General features: G+C 38.5%; 2 protein-coding genes across 3 annotated transcripts; both read left to right on the forward strand.

The window, feature by feature from the left end:
- Window positions 1–877: 877 nt before the first annotated feature.
- LOC137747573 (uncharacterized) lies at window positions 878–10,594 on the forward strand. 2 transcript variants are annotated; one of them, XM_068487703.1, is made up of 15 exons: window positions 878–1,095; window positions 2,829–3,362; window positions 3,440–3,719; window positions 4,339–4,637; window positions 5,756–5,938; window positions 6,128–6,883; window positions 6,996–7,090; window positions 7,193–7,252; window positions 7,338–7,426; window positions 7,610–8,173; window positions 8,394–8,468; window positions 8,640–8,710; window positions 8,792–8,849; window positions 9,051–9,270; window positions 9,473–10,594. In XM_068487703.1, the coding sequence occupies exons 2-15, from the start codon at window positions 2,947–2,949 to the stop codon at window positions 10,186–10,188; spliced, it is 3,882 nt and encodes a 1,293-aa protein (XP_068343804.1). In that variant the 5' UTR covers window positions 878–1,095; window positions 2,829–2,946; the 3' UTR covers window positions 10,189–10,594. The 2 variants fall into 2 exon arrangements, with proteins under 2 accessions (XP_068343804.1, XP_068343805.1); XM_068487704.1 differs by having other exon boundaries at window positions 7,202–7,252.
- A 5,379-nt stretch (window positions 10,595–15,973) lies between these two features.
- On the forward strand, window positions 15,974–18,839 carry LOC137747059 (protein phosphatase 2C 77-like). The gene is made up of 4 exons (XM_068487064.1): window positions 15,974–17,382; window positions 17,495–17,869; window positions 18,009–18,114; window positions 18,203–18,839. The coding sequence occupies exons 1-4, from the start codon at window positions 16,858–16,860 to the stop codon at window positions 18,535–18,537; spliced, it is 1,341 nt and encodes a 446-aa protein (XP_068343165.1). The 5' UTR covers window positions 15,974–16,857; the 3' UTR covers window positions 18,538–18,839.
- Window positions 18,840–19,288: the final 449 nt, after the last annotated feature.

Below are 19,288 nucleotides of genomic sequence, written 5' to 3' on the forward strand. Positions count from 1 at the left end.
AGCATTAGTGGCTTCCAAAACATCAAACGTTGTAATGGCTGTCGGATGACAGAGGCTTCTCATGTGTCTGATTCGTGCTTCAGTTTAAGACCGTTCGAAGTCCAAAAGAATCTGAAATACCCCACGGTGTAAGAATAGTCTATGAATTGAAACTTAAAAATAAATAATACGAAATTATCTCACAAATAAATAGTTTGAATTGTTAAATTACAGAAAAAAGTGACGGTGTTATAAATACCTATTTCAGCATTTTGAGGAAGACGTACCAATGGAACCAAATAAGAAAACATGCCTAAACTAGGTAAACATTTTTACGATATTACCATAAAGATTAGGATGTGAATTTTTTGTTTACCTTCTGTATAAACCTAAATTATAATACATGCACAAATATCCAAATTCTAAACCGTGCATACAAAACCGCACATGCTGTGTGACCAATTGTACCTGTTATAATTTGACGATTTCTACACTACGTGATGTTTAACGGTTGAACGAAATATATATCGTAATGTTTTCAGTTATCTATAACTTAATTAACATCATGATCAAAAACCATTATTATATCACTTTTTTAAATAAAAAAAACTTGATTTGAATTATTTTTTCTCACTAAGTAATTATTTTTTCTTTCAAATTACTCAATAATTTCACTTCCTAATTCAACCCATGTGCGTATATGGATATATATATATATACACATATAAAATATTATATATACACACACATATAGCTTCATACGATCATACAAAATATATATTACATACATCCATTTAAAACTCTATGTAGCTGTTATGAGCCGGCTCAACAATACTGTTCCCAAACTGCCCCCGCCCTCAATGTCCATTTTAGTTCATCGGTAAAACGGAACATGGGCATAACTGTAATTTAACCGCCCCCCCAATTGCATTGCCGATCAAAACACAGGGTTCGTCTTCGTCCTCCATGGCTTCGTACGAACCTTCGATTTCGAGCTCAAAACTCTAATTAGAACCTTTGGAATATTCGATTCCCGACGTATCTTCAAATCTCCAAATCAAAGAATCGCGCTTGCTTCGCCGCCAATTGGACATCATTGGCTCCGATTTTTTAAAGGTATAAGATTTGAATTTTGAACTTCAATTTCGATTTAGTTTTGCTCGATTTAAGTTCTACGTGTCGAATTTTGGGTTGAATTTTTTACGTGTGATTGAAGGTTTGTAATGCTTGATTTGTAATGCTTGATTTATCTAGGGTTTCGTGGATTCAGCTTCCAGGGTTCCATTTTGTATCTGCGAATTTTTTGGGGGTTTTAAGGTTTTTTTTTATTAATGAAGTGAAATTATAGAAAAATTTGAGCTTAGGATGCAATGAAGTACAAAATCTTAACAGTAGACCAAAATTTGAAATTTTTATGTGACTATCTGTTGTGATAGGTATGTTTTGTTGATTAGAATGGAGAATAATTGATGACAAATTAGGAAATAGTAGTCTCGTTGAGTGAAATTTAGCGCGAAAGACATTGAACTTACAAATCGTACTTCAGCTAGAATAATCCACCAAAAAAAAAAAGACTAGGGGGAAAATTTTATTTTCATGGAAGGGAAGATGATAAATGTAAAAGGCACCACCTATGGTGACTGCGGTGGTACTTAGCGATAGCTGTGCTCGTTTCATTATCTCAGGTTCTTTTTTAGGTTAAAAGAGAATGACGGTCAATATTGATTTTGTACTAAGCTCAAGAGTAATGATACTTGAGCCGTCATATGGGCGTTGGTGATAGCATGTTCCATTTGGTTTGCTCATTATCTAAGTTACTTTTTATTGGTCAATGAGCTACTTATGGAGTGTCAACTGGAACTGTGAAACTCATAATTAAATAGTATCAACAAGTAATTCATTTTTATGTCAGCTTATATGATTCTCCTTTGATCTTTGGTGTGCTCTTATTTTAATGAACATGTTGTAAAATTCGGGGGATAGACCTGGGTGGAGATTGACCAAAGGAGACTCTTTTTACTGATTGTTTGGTTGGGTGTGCCCTTAGTTACCCTGGAGAAGCCATACCTCAGGAAGTTTAATCAAATCATTGCCAAACACCCAAGAATGGAACAGTACCCCAGTTTAGTAAATTGTGCAAAATTGAAGTTAAAATGCTTTCTATTTACTTCAGCTTATCTGCTTTGTGCCTGAATTTACTATAATCTTGTTGATCGGAACAATGTTAACATTAATGGAGCTGCATGCTCATACTTTGGTTCCTGCTCAAAATTCTCGTATTGCATGCACATCAGTTGCATTTATTTTTGTTTATATTGTGTCTTGTTTGTGACAGTCTCGTGGTTTCTGGGCTGTAATGCTAGATTGCTTATATATCAGGGATATGTGATAATCTTTCTCGTGTGGGTTGCTTCACCAATTCACTTTTATGGATGTAACAAGATTGAACATCTAATATAAGGCTTAATTTCTTTCCTTCTTCTTCATTTTGGATCAGGGAGCTTGTGAGTTTGTTTGAATCCTTTAGGTTTGTATTCTGTGGACAAGTTCTCTGAGATTAAATGTACCCTTACTTCAAATTTTAATGTGATCTTTTCAACTTGTTTTACCCTTGAAGGAAGAAATTATTAATTAATGTTCTCTATGGTTGATGCATCTCAGTCCAGTTTTTTGTTTATACATTTTTGCATTTGGCTACTTCATGTTATGTTTCCTATCATTCTTTCTTTTCTTTCAGCATTCAGGATTAAAAATGACTACCCATCCTATGATAGGTGAAAACTTGATCAATAGTTTGGAAAAAAGAACAGGGACTTGGCTTTGTATCTTATGATCCTTATCTGTTTCAGGTGTATTGCCCAGTCATTGTTCTTAAAAGTTAGGGCTTTATGTGCCGTTGTGCGTCTTTGTCATGCACCTCTGTATTTTCTGGCTTTGTGACACGATTATTGTGTGGAAATTGATGCAATGGCAACTTCTAGCAAGTTTGATCTCTCGTCTGGTAGCCCAGATAGACCATTGTACACCAGTGGGCAGCGAGGATCCCACATAGCTGCTCAATTGGATAGATCTGGTAGCTTTCGCGAAAGCGTGGAAAATCCAATTTTATCTTCACTTCCAAACATGTCAAGAAGCACATCCGCAATAACACAAGGAGATGTAACGAACTTCTTGCAGTGTTTACGCTTTGATCCAAAATTGGTTGCTGCAGAGCACAAGTCTAACAGACAAGGGGACTTAAAAAGACTTATGAGCGTCGCTCTTAACATTTCACCTGATGAATCTCCATCTGCTTCAGTAAAAGGAAAGTTGCTACTGTCTCCAATTCCGGAGGAAATCAAACGAGTTAAGGCTGGTCTGCGTGAAAGCTCTATTAAGGCCAGGTAGTTCTGTGTATGTTTTGCAATCTGGTTTGTGGTTGTGACTTTCAACTACTCCATAACATTGAATAATTGTACAGGGAACGTGTAAAAACTTTCAATGAAGCCTTATGTGCATTCAACAAGGTTTTCCCAAGCGTACCATCTAAGAAGAGATCAAGAGCAGAAAGTTTTTCTAATGAACGTTCTAGTTCGATGCTATCGAGCGATCGGTCAGTCCTGGGGCCAAATATGGGAAAGATTGGTATTCAGAATCATGCTGTCTCAGGTGGTTTTGAACTTGAGCAACAAAAGTCAGAAGAAAGGACAAAGAACTCTATCCCAAACAAACGCACTCGTACTTCTTTGGTGGATGCGAGGGTTTGTATTTTAGAAAAATTCTGCTACATTTCCTTTTTTAACTCGTCTTGTTTATGTAATAATAATTTATTGAGCATTGTATATGCATGTCTTTTTCAGAATTAGCTTCTAGGTACTATTTTACTTGTGGTTGTGGCTAAACTACGTTTTGTTTAAAGATTCCTTAGAAATCATCATAAGTTGTTGTGATTATTGTATGTAGCTGTGATTATTGTATGTAGCTACCAGGCTTATGGGCTTATTTGGATGCTTAACATTGATCTAATCTGGAACCTTCTTCCACTTAAATATCGCTTTCAAATGTCATGAGTAGGAACATCTTTATTTGAATGAGTTGGGTTATGGTACTGAAAGGTAGTTTGCTTTTGTGCATTACAGTAGATTTTGATATATGTAGTATTTTTGTTTATTTTTCTTGGAATTATAGTGCATATATGATTCTGCATGCTAGTTTAGCTCTGTTTTATTGTTCTCAAGCTGTGGATTGGGTTGGGCATTGCATTTGGTTTTTGTGCTTTTAACCATATGCATTCCACTTGCTAATCCATGAATTGATAATGTCTGTTGTGATCTTTAAGTTCCACCATTAATATTTGCTGCACTCTTATGATAACTGTAGATGGATGTGCGGAGTACTTCTCTTGTGCGGCCATCTGGGGCTGTAGACAAGGATAGGGAAATGCCGAGGCTTGCAAGTAGTGGTGCAGTTCAGGGAGAGGATCGAAATTTATCTGTCAGTGTTGATGGCTGGGAAAAGTCAAAAATGAAGAAGAAGCGTTCCGGGATAAAGCCAGATGCTTCTCCAAGTATGGTATCCAGCAAACCAATTGATGGCTACCGTGAAACTAAACAGGGAATGCAGCAAAGGCCTGTGAATGATGTGCGTTCAAGGTCAAATAATGACTCCCATGGGTTTAGGTATGACTTCTTAAAGAACGACTTGCTCTTCCCATAAGAACAGATTGACCCTATCACTTTAAATTGTATTCCTTCATGTTTTAGGTTAATTTGTTTGGCATTTTCGCAGTTTTTAATTTTTATTTCTAAAAGGAACTGAGGAATAAGTAGTTCTTTTTGGGTCAACTTACTGGTAAGAAGTCTCAGTTATTTTCAATGCTAACAAACTTATGCTTATTGTTTATATATTTCCACTGAGGATCCATAGTGGATGTAATAGTTCTTTAAACGTTGTGCAAGTTGTTGTTTGTCACCTTTCAATCACCATTTATGTATAGAGGTTGCACAACATATGCAAAATTTGAAAGTGCCAAGGTTGTCTTTTATGTATCTAAGGGTTATGTTAATGTCAGGTTTGATTTACACTTAATTTTTTTTTTCACTATTATATTTGGGTATTGATGATAAGAGATAACTTGTAGACACAACTTGACATCACCCTCAAAAAGTTGTAAAAGGGTTGGATGAATCAGACAAAATAATGACACCATATTATATGGTTTTAGTTATTTTTCCTCATATGTAAAACAATACTATTTCTTCATTTCCGTGTTTTCATTTGAGTTGTATTGTCCAATTATTTAAGGAAAACGTGTTAATATTTTTTGGTCAGATTCTCCGAATCTGAAAAGCCATGTTTAGAAATTCTAGGCAAATTATGCCTTTTATAATATAATTACTATCGAAGACTTTGGTACTTGTAATCTTGATCCGATGATATAAGAGGCGATGTGCTTGGTGTTAACAATTGCCCGAAGGATGTCTGTATCGTTGTGGAGTCCTTTGTCTACCAGTAGTGATTGTTTAAACTTCTGCTGTTATTGACAAGAATGAACCCCGTGATTGGAACTGGAATGGATAACCCAGGACTATCTTCTGGGCTTTCACCTCATAGTACAGAGGGCAAAAGTTTTTTTCTGTCATATGAAAACGTTTTTAAAAATGGGTGAATCGAAGGATCAATCTTCTTGTTGTTGACATGTTATTTCGTTGAAATTTTACATATTTATTTTGTGTTGTTGATTGATTTTTGTGATATACTGCCTGAGAGGTAATGCTAACACCTTGTATTTTTATAGGCCAGGAGTCACTAATGGAGCTGTTGGAGTCGGAAAGTCAGACGGAATCTCGCAACCAACTGGCTTCGGCTTTCGTTCATCCATTCCTAAGACTGAACCAGACAATTCTTCCCTTATCATTGATAAGAGAGATCGCCCTATTGGTGCGGATAAGGAAAGGGCAAACCACAGAGCTGCTAATAAGTAAGCATAGCTGCCTTGGTATTTACTCACGTGGTTAACTTCTGGAATGGTGTTTCGCTGCTTGTTAAGGGCCTAAAGCTGCATATTTATCTCTAGCTCCGTTCCACCTATTTATATAGTAATTTCCTTTTTCCTTTTTTTTTATGAGACTGCATTGATGACTTTCTTTTTATTTTGTATTTCTTTCAGGGCAAGTGTCCGTGATGATTTTAATTCAGCTAGTCCTACCTCAAGCACAAAGATGAACGCTTCTGTTCGGGCTCCACGATCAGGCTCAGGTGTGGCACCCAAGTTGTCCCCAGTTGTTAATCGAGCAAATGTTCCTAATGATTGGGAGATTTCTCATTGTACGAATAAGCCCCCTGCTGCCGTTGGAGCTAACAATCGCAAACGCATGACATCAGCACGATCTTCATCTCCACCTGTTGCTCAATGGGCTGGCCAGAGACCACAAAAGATCTCCCGTACTGCAAGGCGATCAAATTTTGTTCCTGTTGTTTCAAGTAATGAGGGAACCCCTCCTATGGATAGTCCATCCGATGTTACTGGTGGTGAAATTGGGCTGGGATTTGCCAAACGCCTGACTGGAAGTTCTCCTCAGCAGGTTAAGTTAAAAGCCGATCCTTTGTCTTCTGCTGCACTATCCGAGAGTGAGGAGTCGGGAGCTGCTGAGATTAAGTCCAGAGATAAAGGCAAAAAGACTGATGAGGTAGATGAGAAAGTTGGACAGAATGTTCAAAAGATGTCCACTCTGGTCTTGCCATCAAGAAAGAATAAGCTGGTTACTGGGGAAGACCTTGGAGATGGTGTTCGGAGGCAAGGGAGGACAGGGCGCGGTTTTAGTTCCACAAGGGCTCTCATGCCAATGACTGTGGAGAAGGTTGGAAATGTTGGAACAGCAAAACAGCTAAGAAGTTCCAGACTTGGTTTTGACAAGAGTGAAAGGTTTAAATATTGTACTTCTGTATATTTGTCTGACTGTCGTATAAATATCCTGTTTATTTTGTAACATTTAATATTTGGGATTGACTCATATTTAATATAAATTGTTACACAGCAAGGCAGGCCGACCGCCAACTAGGAGACTTTCTGATCGAAAGGCCTATACACGTCAAAAGCACACAGCAATCAATGCAGCAGCAGATTTTCTTGGTAGGGAAACCTTTCAGTTTCTGAAGGAATAAATTTTTGACTTTATCTTTGTTTACTTTAGTGTTTATTGCTCCTTATTCACTCTTGTTGCAATTTCCTAAGTGGGATCAGATGATGGACATGAAGAGCTTTTGGCTGCTGCAAATGCAGTTGTTAATTCTGGTGCCTTTCTCATTGATCACTTTTGTTTTTACCCTTTTCCAGCATTTAATGTTTTGTTGAATTAATAGTTCTATTATTGCCGCAGCTCGTTCCTTCTCCAACTCATTTTGGGGGCAAATGGAGCCATATTTTAGTTTGTTATCTGATGCCAACATAGCTTTCCTGAAGCAACAGGTGATGGCCTGCTTTAATTAGAGGGGATGAAGGAATATACGTTGTTATTTTCTTGAAAAATGATGTCTGTAAACAATGTCATGTCACTAAAATGTTTTATTTGGTGTTTATATTCATGGGTCAACTATACCTCTGTCTCTGCTGTGGATAATGAGGTCTTCTAATTTTCTATTGATTTACCAGGGCGACATTGAATCTAATGTGACAACTCCTGCTCAAGTTCCTTCTAGTGTACATGGGAGCACTACTGTTGCTAATGGGCATGAAAAAATTGAATGTGAACCAAGGATTGGTGACTTCCATCCAGAACAATTTGTGCCAGGAACTGGAGATCATGCTGCAATTTCCCTCTGTCAGAGACTCTTAGCAGCATTGATTTCAGAGGAGGATTCTAGCAGTGTAAATGAAGACTTTACATTTGATTCATATGGAGTTGATTTCGATCTGGATGCAAAGGTGGAATCCAATGGTCTGGATCAATCACAAGATAATGTTCAGTTTGCTGGGCATACTGCTTTTAATGGTTATAGGATTACTGGGAGGCCAGAATATGATGAGCCAGAAGGTGTAGTGGGCATCCCAAACAAAGTAATCAGTTCAGACTTTGGTCACTTGCGAAATGGTTTCCTTTCAGACCTAGCGGTGATGCCTGGATTGGCCTTTTCAGAATTTCAGTATGGTAACATGTCGTTAGATCAAAAACTTGTCCTGGAGGTTCAAAGCGTTGGAATTTTTCCAGAGCTAGAGGTATGGTTCTAGAAGACACTAATTTTATTTTCTTTGGTTTTACTTGACATATTGTAACAAGCTTTTCCTTTTGAAGCTTTGCATTTTTTATTTTCCTTCTGCTGCTGGGGTTAGGAGTTCATCACTCCTTTTAGGCTTAATGTTTCAGAATTATATATTTTATCCTTCCGTAATATGGAATATTATTAATTATACATGTTTTTGCATAATCTTTGTTAAGCCTGATATGACACAGACGGAGGATGAAGGAATTGATGAGGAAATCAGGAAATTAGAGGCGAAGCACCGTGAACAGGTATTTTCATGTATAGTATTACTCTGTATTACAATGTATTATGGAATGGATATGGATAGGAGCTTATAGAAATTAATTGTGTGGATGTATTGGAACAGTTATTAGTTACTGTGTTTCTGATTTTGTTGTTAAGGTTTCCATTTAATGGTTTTTTTTTTTTCAATGTAACAGATCTCCAAGAAGAAAGGCTTGCTGGATAGACTGATGAGGTCTACCTCCATGGCAGAAGAATTCCGAGAAAAGTAATTAATCCTTTATCCTGTGGTAATTTTGCTTAACTTTCTGTCCATCATGGTATAACGATTCAAATTGGTTTCATATAGGGAGCTTGAACAGCGTGCCCTTGACAAACTTGTTGGAATGGCTTATGAAAAGTATATGGTAATTTCTTTGACCTTCCATCGTCTTTTTTTCTTTTTATGCAATACTCCTTGTAAGGTTTTTAATAACTAGAGGGCTAGAGCTGTAACATTTAACTGATCCATAATAGATCCATAAAAATAACGACTGTTTCTTAGGATGGCCCTTGTTACTGTCAAAGTTCTTGCTTGCTGTCTTTAACATATATATTTTTTGTGATAGAATGCTTGGGGTCCTAATGCTACTGGTGGGAAGAGCTCCAGTAATAAAATGGCCAAGCAAGCTGCCTTAGCATTTGTTAAGCGGACATTAGACAGATGTGAAGAATTTAAAAATACAGGGAAAAGCTGTTTCAGTGAACCCTTATATAGGGATATACTTCTTTCTGGCACGCGACAAGCAGAGGCTATTGCAGAGGGTGGTAATGCCTCCAGGGTTTCGGGTATTTCTTTTTATGCCTTTGAATGTAATATTGTGAATGTGCTTTCCGTTCCATTATCTTCTGATGCATTTTCTTCTATTACTTGTGTAATCAATTGCATAAAGGGATGAAGGACTTTGCACTCTGGGTATTTTCTTCCTTTTCTTTTTCAATCTCTATTGTTTGACATGTCATTTTTTATTTTTTATTGTCTCTTCCGCAGCTTCCATGGGTTCCCAGCCAAGCTATTCACAGTTTAGTCAGAATGCGGATAATCTTAATGTCACCTCTTCAGATGTGCTTCAACCTTTAAATCACTTATCTGAACAAACTACCGGTAGAGAAGAGACGTGGTTTAACAGGGTCAAGAAGAGGGAATTATCACTGGATGACGTAGGTAATAATATTGGAACTTCAATTGCTGCATCGGGTATGGGTGGTTCTTTAACGAGCAGTGCAAAAGGAAAGAGGAGTGAGAGGGATAGAGATGGAAAAGGGCACAACAGGGAGGTGCAATCTAGAAATGGAACTCCAAAAAGTGGTCGGCCAGCGGTATCTAATGCTAAAGGGGAAAGAAAGTCAAAGACGAAGCCTAAGCAGAAAACGCAACTATCTATTTCAGTGAATGGCCTTGTTGGCAAGCCATCAGAGCAACATAAACCAGCATTGCCTTCTGGATCAAGGTCAGGTGGAATGACTGCCAGTAACAATGCCAAGGATAAGGATGAGTTTTCCACGGATGTAATGGAGGATCCCATTGACCTGTCTCACCTGCAATTACCAGGAATGGATGTATTGGTTGGCCCTGACGATATTGATGGCCAAGGGCAAGATTTGGGTTCGTGGTTGAATATCGATGATGACAATTTACAAGATCATGATTTTATGGGTCTTGAAATTCCGATGGATGACCTCTCAGACTTAAATATGATGGTTTGAAGTTGTTTCTCTGTATAGTCTTGTTCATTATACTATTGACAAATGAAACAAAATTGATGTTTCAAGAAATGACTAGTGATAAGAATAGTCATTGGAGTTTCCAGAGTCCCAGCTACACATGCATAGTCGTTTGGCTATCGGTCCACAGTTAGGTTATATAGATTCTTTCGTAGGCTCCTGCAAGTTAAATTTTGAGTGAACCTTTCGGATGTTTTGGATTTTGCTCCTGTATTAAGTTGGTTACTTTGACTGTAAAGATCTTTTTGTTCAAGGCACTAGTTAGTATGGCTTAGTGATTATATCTTAGCAAACAGTGTATCCTGCCTGTAGCGTTTACAAATCAGAGAACGACGCCCTCTTGTACATACATTTTATATTCCTAATAAAAATCAGCTCTTAATTTATATGTATTATTCTCTAGCAGGCAAACTCATTATTTGAGGTTTTGCCTTCTCTATCTCTATTGGTTTTTTATTGTCTACAGATATCTTCAGAGAATGCTCCTTTGAGGTTTTGGTCTTCTCCAACTCAGCTTCCGCCACACTTGATTACTTTCGGTGTGTATACTGATGAGGCTTACTGATGGTAAGAAAATTTCCTTCCCCATTATAGTTTTGCTTGTTATCAGACATCAGTTGCTGTAGATTTCAATTTATTAGACTCGTTACTTTTCTGATATGATATACCGTACCTGGAATGTTATGCACAGATGAACTTCCAAGTGCTTTTTGTGGACCTTGATTTCAGACCGCCGAGGTAAGTCTTTACTCCTAAGCCTATAGCTGCTCCCGAACCTTGGTCTGAATTTGTTTTGAATCTTAGAGTTTGAACCTTTGGTTTCATTGCTTTTGCACTGCATTGATGCTCATCTTGTTTGAGGTTTATTGCTTTATCATCTCAAATTTGATGCTTCGCTCACTCCTCCGGGCTTACGTTATGTCTTGCGCTTACTTGATTCTGGTTTTATTTAGTTTGAAACTTGAAATGTGTTTATACCTTGTGTTTAGTTCATTCCCTACGTATTCGATTATTGTCAGTGAATTCAGGAATTCAAAACCCAATTTTAGATTTTAATTTAGATCACGGATGTATATGGCAAGCTTGTGTTCAATTGTCTCCCAATGCTTCCGTTGTCCAATCTTTTGTTGTGTTTCGTTTATGTAGTTAGTAATTAACTTGTTAGAAGAGGAATAGTAGAAACTTACAAGGATATTGAACATTTTTTAATTTAGACGTTGTTCCCGGGTTTGACTGATGTATTCTCTGTTTCCTGAATCATGTTGATTATTTTTTCTATAAAAAAGATTGACAACTAGTGGCAAGCCACGGTTATCCACCCCTTCCGGGAATTGGAAAGACTCACAAAGACATTTTAGCCTTTCCCTGACCACAAGTTTGGCTTCCACACTGGTAGCGGGTCTCGAACCTGAGACTCCAGTTTTTTGTTTTAAGAAAGCCTTGTAATCCGCCCTTTACCACTGGGCCACCAGCTCGTGATTCCAGAATCATGTTGATTTGTTGCCTTAGTTTCATTTGCAAGGTGGATCATATCTTGTACCCATCTTACATATATATGTCCTTGAGCTGCAGCCCCGTTGTTTTCCCCCTTATAAAACATATGATGACCAGAAATGTGTTAGGTACGGAGCATGCAGCCTAATCTGCACTTGTTTAGACCATCTTTGGAGGTGTCAAAAATGCCGCATAGACATACAACAGTAACAAATGATGTATTATTTATTCCAACCGAGATGTTAAAGATGATATGAAAAAGAAGGCTAAACTGACATGGACAAAAAAATATTAAATTGAAGCTGTCTTCAAATTTGATTTTTGTTATTTCCATTGGCATTCCACTTGTCTTACCTTAAATGCTCACATATTTAAGTATTATTTTATTAGTATTATTATTATTTTTGTCAAACAATAGATTTTGTTAGATTAGATTAGATGTTAGCCACTGCTGGGATTTGAACGCATGCCGTCATGCAAGAGCTCAAAACCATTCTACCACTATGGTGAAGGGCCAACAATCCAACATTTATTATTTTTGTTAAAAAAAAAAACATAAATGAAGCAATAAATTTTGGCATATCGGATATAAGGAAAAAATTGAAAATATGTCAAATTGGCAAGTCGGCCATCAAATTTCAATTTGATGTTTTGAATTTGACGTCTCCTTTGAAGATGTTCTGAGTAGATGGATTTGTAGGTGACACTTCTTACGCATCGCTTATGTGTTTCGGCCTCCACGGTGTCTTGTTTTTAGCAGTTTCATACTCCTAACTCGTTGTATTTTACTATTAGTTATCCTGTTCCAATTGCTGAAGGGCCTTCTTTAATTTCTGAGTTCAACCCTATCGTTCTATACCGAAACCGAAAGTTTTACTTGGTATGCATGTGGCTAGGTAAATTATGTTTCCTTCTCGAGTTCTTCTGGCAAAGGCTGCCTCCATAGTCAAATTCAAGCTTAAATGTGATTGCGTCTGTGTGGGGAGAAGTATTCGCTAGCTAGTGTTGCTGGCCTCTTAGGTCCGGCCACCCTTGCTCTGGCCTGTCGGGGCCACGGGCCAATATAGCTGGCCTCGGGCCTTGGTGGTGGCCCAAATTTATCGTTCCGGTGAGGAAATTGGGGCTTAGGATCCTCTTTCCCAAGGATCCCAGATGGGGAAATCCTAGAAGAGCCATTGACTCTAATTATTGTCCATGTACGATCCATACTAAATCTGACCAACTGCTCATTCTACCTCATCTACGTTCTTGATAGCCCATCTTTGTATCAATAGAATCTTTCAGGGCTCAAGTTTTCTGAGAATCGGGACCCAAATACTAGACTCAGGTTGTTTTTTTTTTTTTTTCATTTTGGAGTTTTAGAAATGATTTGTTGTCATCATTTCATCATATGGCAAATGTGTGTTGGACGAGTTGCTCACATTTTGAACACATCTTAAATGTGTATTGGACGAGTAATGTTATTTAGTTGGTGCATTGGTTGCAAGAAAACTTCTTCCGTCAAAGATTTGGGTCTATTCCATGTGACCATAACACTGGTGTTATCCTATATCATGTCACTTAACAAGTGTTATACTCGCACAACATGAAGATGTCTCTCGGCGAGACACCTAAAACCTACGTACCAAGATTTTGTGGGTAGTTGGAATCGCACTGGTCAAATCAATCACTTCTAGAACACACCTCACCAAATGCGTCTCCCATTTGCAGTGTTCTATCCAAAAACAAACCAACGTTAGTCCACGGAATCGGAGTTTCTAAAAGCTTGAAAACAGTAAGACAGATTACCAAGTAAACTAAAAGTGCTTGTGGTGCTTGCGTGTCGGTTCCAACTCCCAGTTGACCGCATCATGATTGGATGCCACGTGTCGGCGAACCAGAGAGTGGTTGTGTCAAACTTTTTCTTTGGCACGAAATTCGCGGCAAGAACGGTTGCTTTTCTGTGTGTTTGTGCTGTCCAATGAAAAGGCGTCACACAACACGCAGTTTGAGATATGAGCGCATGATTGAATGAATGAATCCACCTGTCTGTCCCAAAAAATGTAGAGAGAGAAAGTAGGAGAGAGAAGAAGAATTTGGTACATCTCCCCCAACATAAGAGTGCACTCGTAATCCGCCACGTAACCTTCCCCAGCCAAATCTTTACCCAGAATTTCAGAGCCATGACGTGACCGGGTTGGTGGTCGCTGATGCATGGAAACGAAATGGAAAATTTGATATTTAATTTTTAATCACAATTTTCAAAAAAAAAAAACAAAAGAAAAAGGGTTTAGGGCAAAGCAACGATAATTTCATTTTTTAAGGCATAAAGATGCACGGAAATATTTCAATCTTTTTTTTATAACTATAATGTAATTTATCAGCGTTAAGAATTGAATTAAAAAACAACATGTAAAATACATACGTAAAATTCATCATAATAATTGTATCATCCCATAGTGCTTAATTTTTAATCCCAATTCGATTTAAATATTGTGTACCAAGTTCTATGGGGTTGTTTAGTTTTATGCCTCCAAGAAAACCTACACTCTTTGTCGACTATTTAAAACAATATAAGGTACATGTGAGTCTTCGTTTGTTAATAAAAAAAAAGTACGAGGGTGGATGAGTTGGTCTTATTTTTCTTTATTTTTTAAATATCAAAGTGGTGAAATTTCGAACCTTATATATCTTCTACGCTTTAGATATTTTTTTTCGGAAGTAGTCATTCTTACTTACAAGTCGATAACAGTTTGAGTTGTGTGTAAAAATACATTTTTTTTCGTGTTTTCGATAAGTTATTTATGCATGTGTTGAACTGTGATATGCAAGAAAGTGAATGATCGACCAAGAGTTGTTGTCACATCCCGGCCCGGACGGGATTACTTCCCGGGCCCGACTCCATTACCGTAGCACGATATTGTCCGCTTTGGGCTTACCATTCCCTCATGGTTTTTATTTTTGGGAACTCACGAGCAACTTCCCAGTGGGTCACCCATCATGGAAGTGCTCTAGCCTCCTTCTCGCTTAACTTCGGAGTTCCTACGGAACCCGAAGCCAGTGAGCTCCCAAAAGGCCTCGTGCTAGGTAAGGATGGGAATATATATTTAAGGATCGCTCCCCTGGGCGATGTGGGATGTCACAATCCACCCCCCTTAGAGGCTCGACGTCCTCGTCGGCACACACGCGGCCAGGGTTAGGCTCTGATACCAAATTTGTCATATCCCGACCCGGGGCGGATCACTTCCCGGGCCCGCTCCACCACCGTAGCACGATATTGTCCGCTTTGGGCTTACCATTCCCTCACGGTTTTGTTTTTGGGAGCTCACGAGCAACTTCCCAGTGGGTCACCCATCATGGGATTGCTCTAGCCCCCTTCTCGCTTAACTTCGGAGTTCCTACGGAACCCGAAGCCAGTGAGCTCCCAAAAGGCCTCGTGCTAGGTAGGGATGGGAATATACATTTAAGAATCACTCCCCTGGGCGATGTGGGATGTCACAGTTGTGGTAGTTTCCTATTAGGCCTCGTTTAGTGGGTTGGATGAGATATGTTATAACCAATTAAAATGGACTTGAGTCAAATCTGTTGTTTGTTATGTCAAATGTAACATGGACAAGACTGGAGATGATGAGTTATGAGTCTACAATAGAATGAGTTATCTAACTTATTCTTACGTATGGATGATAAGTCTTATCTTACAAATATATGACAATCAAATCATATCTCTAAGTCCCACCCATATCCAGCTTACCAAATTAGCCCTTAATTTGTTGATGTTACAAACTCAATCTTGTCATGTGACTTCAAATCTTCCAAATGTTGAAAGAGAGCATTTGTTCAAATCTCGCCTACCATTTTATTAAAACAAGGAACTCTTCCTCTTATGCAAGAAAAAAGTTTAATATGATTAAAAGATCCACTCAATTCAAGAGCTCAACCAACTAATTCCAAACAAAATAGTTATATGCTTAAAAGAATTCTTTGGGATGGTCTTGTATGGTTAGCTCTATTTAATAATAATGAATTATTAGGTAAGTAGTCTTACAAATCACCATTTTAAAGATATGATTCTTAAACCTTGGGATATTTTAGGCCCACTTATTTATTTATTTGACAATTTTATATTATTTTATTTATTAAATTGATTACGTGGGTGTGTAACTAATAGATGCCTTGCTTCGTTTAATTCCCTTCTTTGACATATCATGAACACGTGTTTGTTTCTCTTTTCCAAATTTTACCAACATTTTTTTAATATAATTTTTCAAGTTATTTATATATAAATCCAAGACCTTGCATCAATGCATTTGCACACCGTCCCTCTACGCTTCTTCTTCGTTTAGCCACTTTCTCCTTGTTCTTCCCTTCCCACCTAAAATCTGCATGCACAGTTTTGAAAACTCTGGGCAAACCCCTCAGAACACATTTTGTATCTTCCGTCATACTGTTTTCTGATCTGTTTCCAGAACCGTTCGGCAAAGTAAACGCTCTTAATCGCTTAAGCTACAAGTGATTACAAAGCGGAGAATAATATAGTTGAGTGAGCAAACTCACCATCAAACACCTTTGTTTCTTGTGTCTACTATTTTCTGATATGTTTCCAAAATTGTTTGGGTGCAAGAATAAACGTTATTAATCACTTATGTGCCGAGGTGAGAATTAATAGTTGAGAGGGTTATGAGGTAAAGTAGCTGGGTGACTCAGCTTAACTTTTCCATCCGCTTTTGATTTAAGTTAGTTGAAGTTGGTTTGGTTGAGATATACATGAAAGTTCCACAAGAGATAGAAAATCCAAGTTTCAAGAGGCTGATATGAGTTGCCTTTGATCCAGGGAACTGAAGTTTTCAATCATTTTCCTTTCTGGGGTTTTCTGTATTTGCTTTGGCGTTTTCTTTTCCTGACTTTTGTTTGCTAGAAATAGGACAAAGCTTTCTTCTTCTTTTTTTGTGAGATCAGTGAGTCGGTAAAAAGTTAGAAAAGGAAGGTTTTGGTTCTCTAGAGACTTGAAGAAGTTGAAGGATTTCTCAAGTTTTTCTATTTATATTGTGGAATTTCAAGTTCCCATTTCTAAATGTTCATGTTTTTGAATTAGATCACAAAAGATTTGATTTTTACCCAAGGCATTAATTGAACACTGGTAATTTTGTACGTTGGGTTTGGAAGGTCAAGGTTAAATCTATGGAGGATTTAGCTCAGGCAGTTGCTGTTCCATATAGGCTAGGTAGTTTGATCCATGAGGATTCAGCAGTAAAATCCCAGATGGAAATTACTGGCCTCAAGCTAATAGCAAACGCGTCACCTTTGTTCTTCAATAGTCCTCATGACGAAAACCGGGGAGCGGAAGTCGTGAATCGGGAAAGTCAGGAATATAGTAAGTTTAGGCCAACGTGTGACCGCGTTGGCGATGGATCGAGTACTTGTGATGCGTCCACCTCGCTTTTTCCGGCCAGTGGGGATAAGAAAATGTGCGGAACAAGCTGCAGTCAGAGAGTTTTCGATTTGGATCGCGTACCCCTTTGGGGTTCCACGTCCATCATTGGAAGGAGACCGGAGATGGAAGATGACGTTGCAGTTGTGCCGCAATTTTCGCAGGTTCCGGTTCAAATGCTAATGGATGACAGTGTCTTGAATGGCATGAATCAAGGCCCAAATGACTTAACCGCCCATTTTTTTGGTGTTTATGATGGACATGGAGGTTGGCAGGTATGATAGCTTAACTGAAATTCGAATTTTTTTCCTCTAGAATTTCCATTTTTGCATTGATCAAAGAACTTCCCGTGTCGAATTACTCAACTGGATTCTCTCAATTCTGCAGGTTGCTAATTATTGTCGCGAACGCCTGCACTCTGCACTGGCCGAAGAGCTAGAAATTGCGAAAACAGGCTTACGCGGCAGAAGCAATGGGGAGAAGGGTTGGCAGGAGAGGTGGAAGGAGGCCTTCTCGAATAGTTTCTTTAAGGTGGATGCTGAGATTGGAGGAGCTCCAAGAGGCACGTATGAGAGCAAACCTCATGCTTCTTCTGGGGGAGCTCCAGGAGGCCTTCTCCAATCTATGGCTCCTGAAACCGCCGGATCAACTGCTGTAGTCACCGTAATTTGTCCAACGCATATTATCGTAGCAAACTGTGGCGACTCAAGAGCAGTATTGTGTAGAGGGAAAGTTTCTGTGCCTTTGTCAGTAGACCACAAGGTAAGGCCTTTAATTTTTGTAGTTTTCCATTATTTCATCCATTTTGCATCTCACAAAATCTTAAGTGCAACTGCTTGTATATCATCCCGGTCGTGCCTAAGTTTCTAGAGAGACTGATTAGGTTTTGTTCTGGTTTTAGCCAGATAGAGAAGATGAATATGCAAGGATAGAGGCTGCAGGAGGCAAGGTCATACAGTGGAATGGTTCACGTGTTTTCGGTGTTCTTGCAACGTCAAGATCCATTGGTACAAACCTTGGAAACTCATTTTGTGCTTGTATGTATCGTCTGAGTTTGATTTTATTCATGCTGATGGAGATGTTCAATCTAATCAGGGGACCGATATTTGAAACCGTGGATTATACCGAATCCAGAAGTAGTGTTTGTTTCTCGAGAAAAGGAAGACGAGTGCTTAATTCTAGCCAGCGACGGGTTGTGGGATTTCATCACAAACCAGGAGGCCTGCGACATTGCACGAAGGCGGATCCTTCAGTGGCACAAGAAGTACGGCGATACCATGTCAACGGAACGGGGCGAGGGAGCTGATCCTGCTGCTCAATCTGCAGCAGACTATCTCTCAAGGCTTGCCATGCAGAAGGGGAGCAAAGACAACATCACTGTTATAGTAGTAGACTTGAAATCCACAAGGAAGTTTAAGAAAAAACCCTAATTAGAATTAAAATTGGTAATCAGAGATTTTATCTTAATCACCAAAATGACGCAACCCTAAGTTTTTCACCTGGGTTGGGTGACACGTAGAAATTTTTGGTGTGACCGTCACACCACGTGGTTAATTGTGTGAATGATAGGTTGATAAAATCACGTGACGATGTGACAATCACGGCGAAAAATCTCTCCACAACTATAGCGTTTAAGAATTCTTTCGCCCTCCTTTGCGTTGTTCTTACTATATTATTAATTTGTACATGAACACACAAATCCAACGAATTACAATGGTGTTTTTCTATGTTCCTTTCCTTCTTGTTTGATAATCTCTCCAACAATCCGACCGCATAAACCACAATCCATAAGAAATTACTTGCACAGAAGGAAAATTACATAACACAGATGAATGAATTTGCAATCGTAAAAGACAAACAAATGCTTTCGACACTAGACAGATGAACAGATTTCCAAGTGCATTTGACGAACAACAAACAAATTTCCCCCAACAATCATAAACCTCAAATTTATGGAAAGTTGCTCGCCTTCCAGCGTTGAATGCAAAGTATACTTCTTTCATTGGTGTGCTGATATAGCAATTGGGTATCGGAGTGTACAGTCGAATCGACTTATCAAGGAGGAGAAACCAGTCACAAGTTACAAGAAGCATTTCCAATACGGCAGGAAAAAGTATGACTCATTCTACAATCCAATCTTTCGTTGAACAAGGTCTCTAGGCATACATTAGATTACAGTTC

The sequence above is a fragment of the Pyrus communis genome, chromosome 10 (assembly GCF_963583255.1).
Source record: "Pyrus communis chromosome 10, drPyrComm1.1, whole genome shotgun sequence".
In the NCBI taxonomy this organism is placed as follows: Eukaryota; Viridiplantae; Streptophyta; class Magnoliopsida; order Rosales; family Rosaceae; genus Pyrus; species Pyrus communis.

Coding starts and splice junctions, on each gene's coding strand:
- LOC137747059 (XM_068487064.1), top strand. CDS start 16,858: ATGGAGGATTTAGCTCAGGCAGTTGCTGTTCCATATAGGCTAGGTAGT. Junction 17,383..17,494: donor ATGGACATGGAGGTTGGCAG/GTATGATAGCTT, acceptor TCAATTCTGCAG/GTTGCTAATTATTGTCGCGA. Junction 18,115..18,202: donor TGCAACGTCAAGATCCATTG/GTACAAACCTTG, acceptor CAATCTAATCAG/GGGACCGATATTTGAAACCG.
- LOC137747573 (XM_068487703.1), top strand. CDS start 2,947: ATGGCAACTTCTAGCAAGTTTGATCTCTCGTCTGGTAGCCCAGATAGA. Junction 6,884..6,995: donor GGTTTTGACAAGAGTGAAAG/GTTTAAATATTG, acceptor ATTGTTACACAG/CAAGGCAGGCCGACCGCCAA. Junction 7,253..7,337: donor AAATGCAGTTGTTAATTCTG/GTGCCTTTCTCA, acceptor TTATTGCCGCAG/CTCGTTCCTTCTCCAACTCA.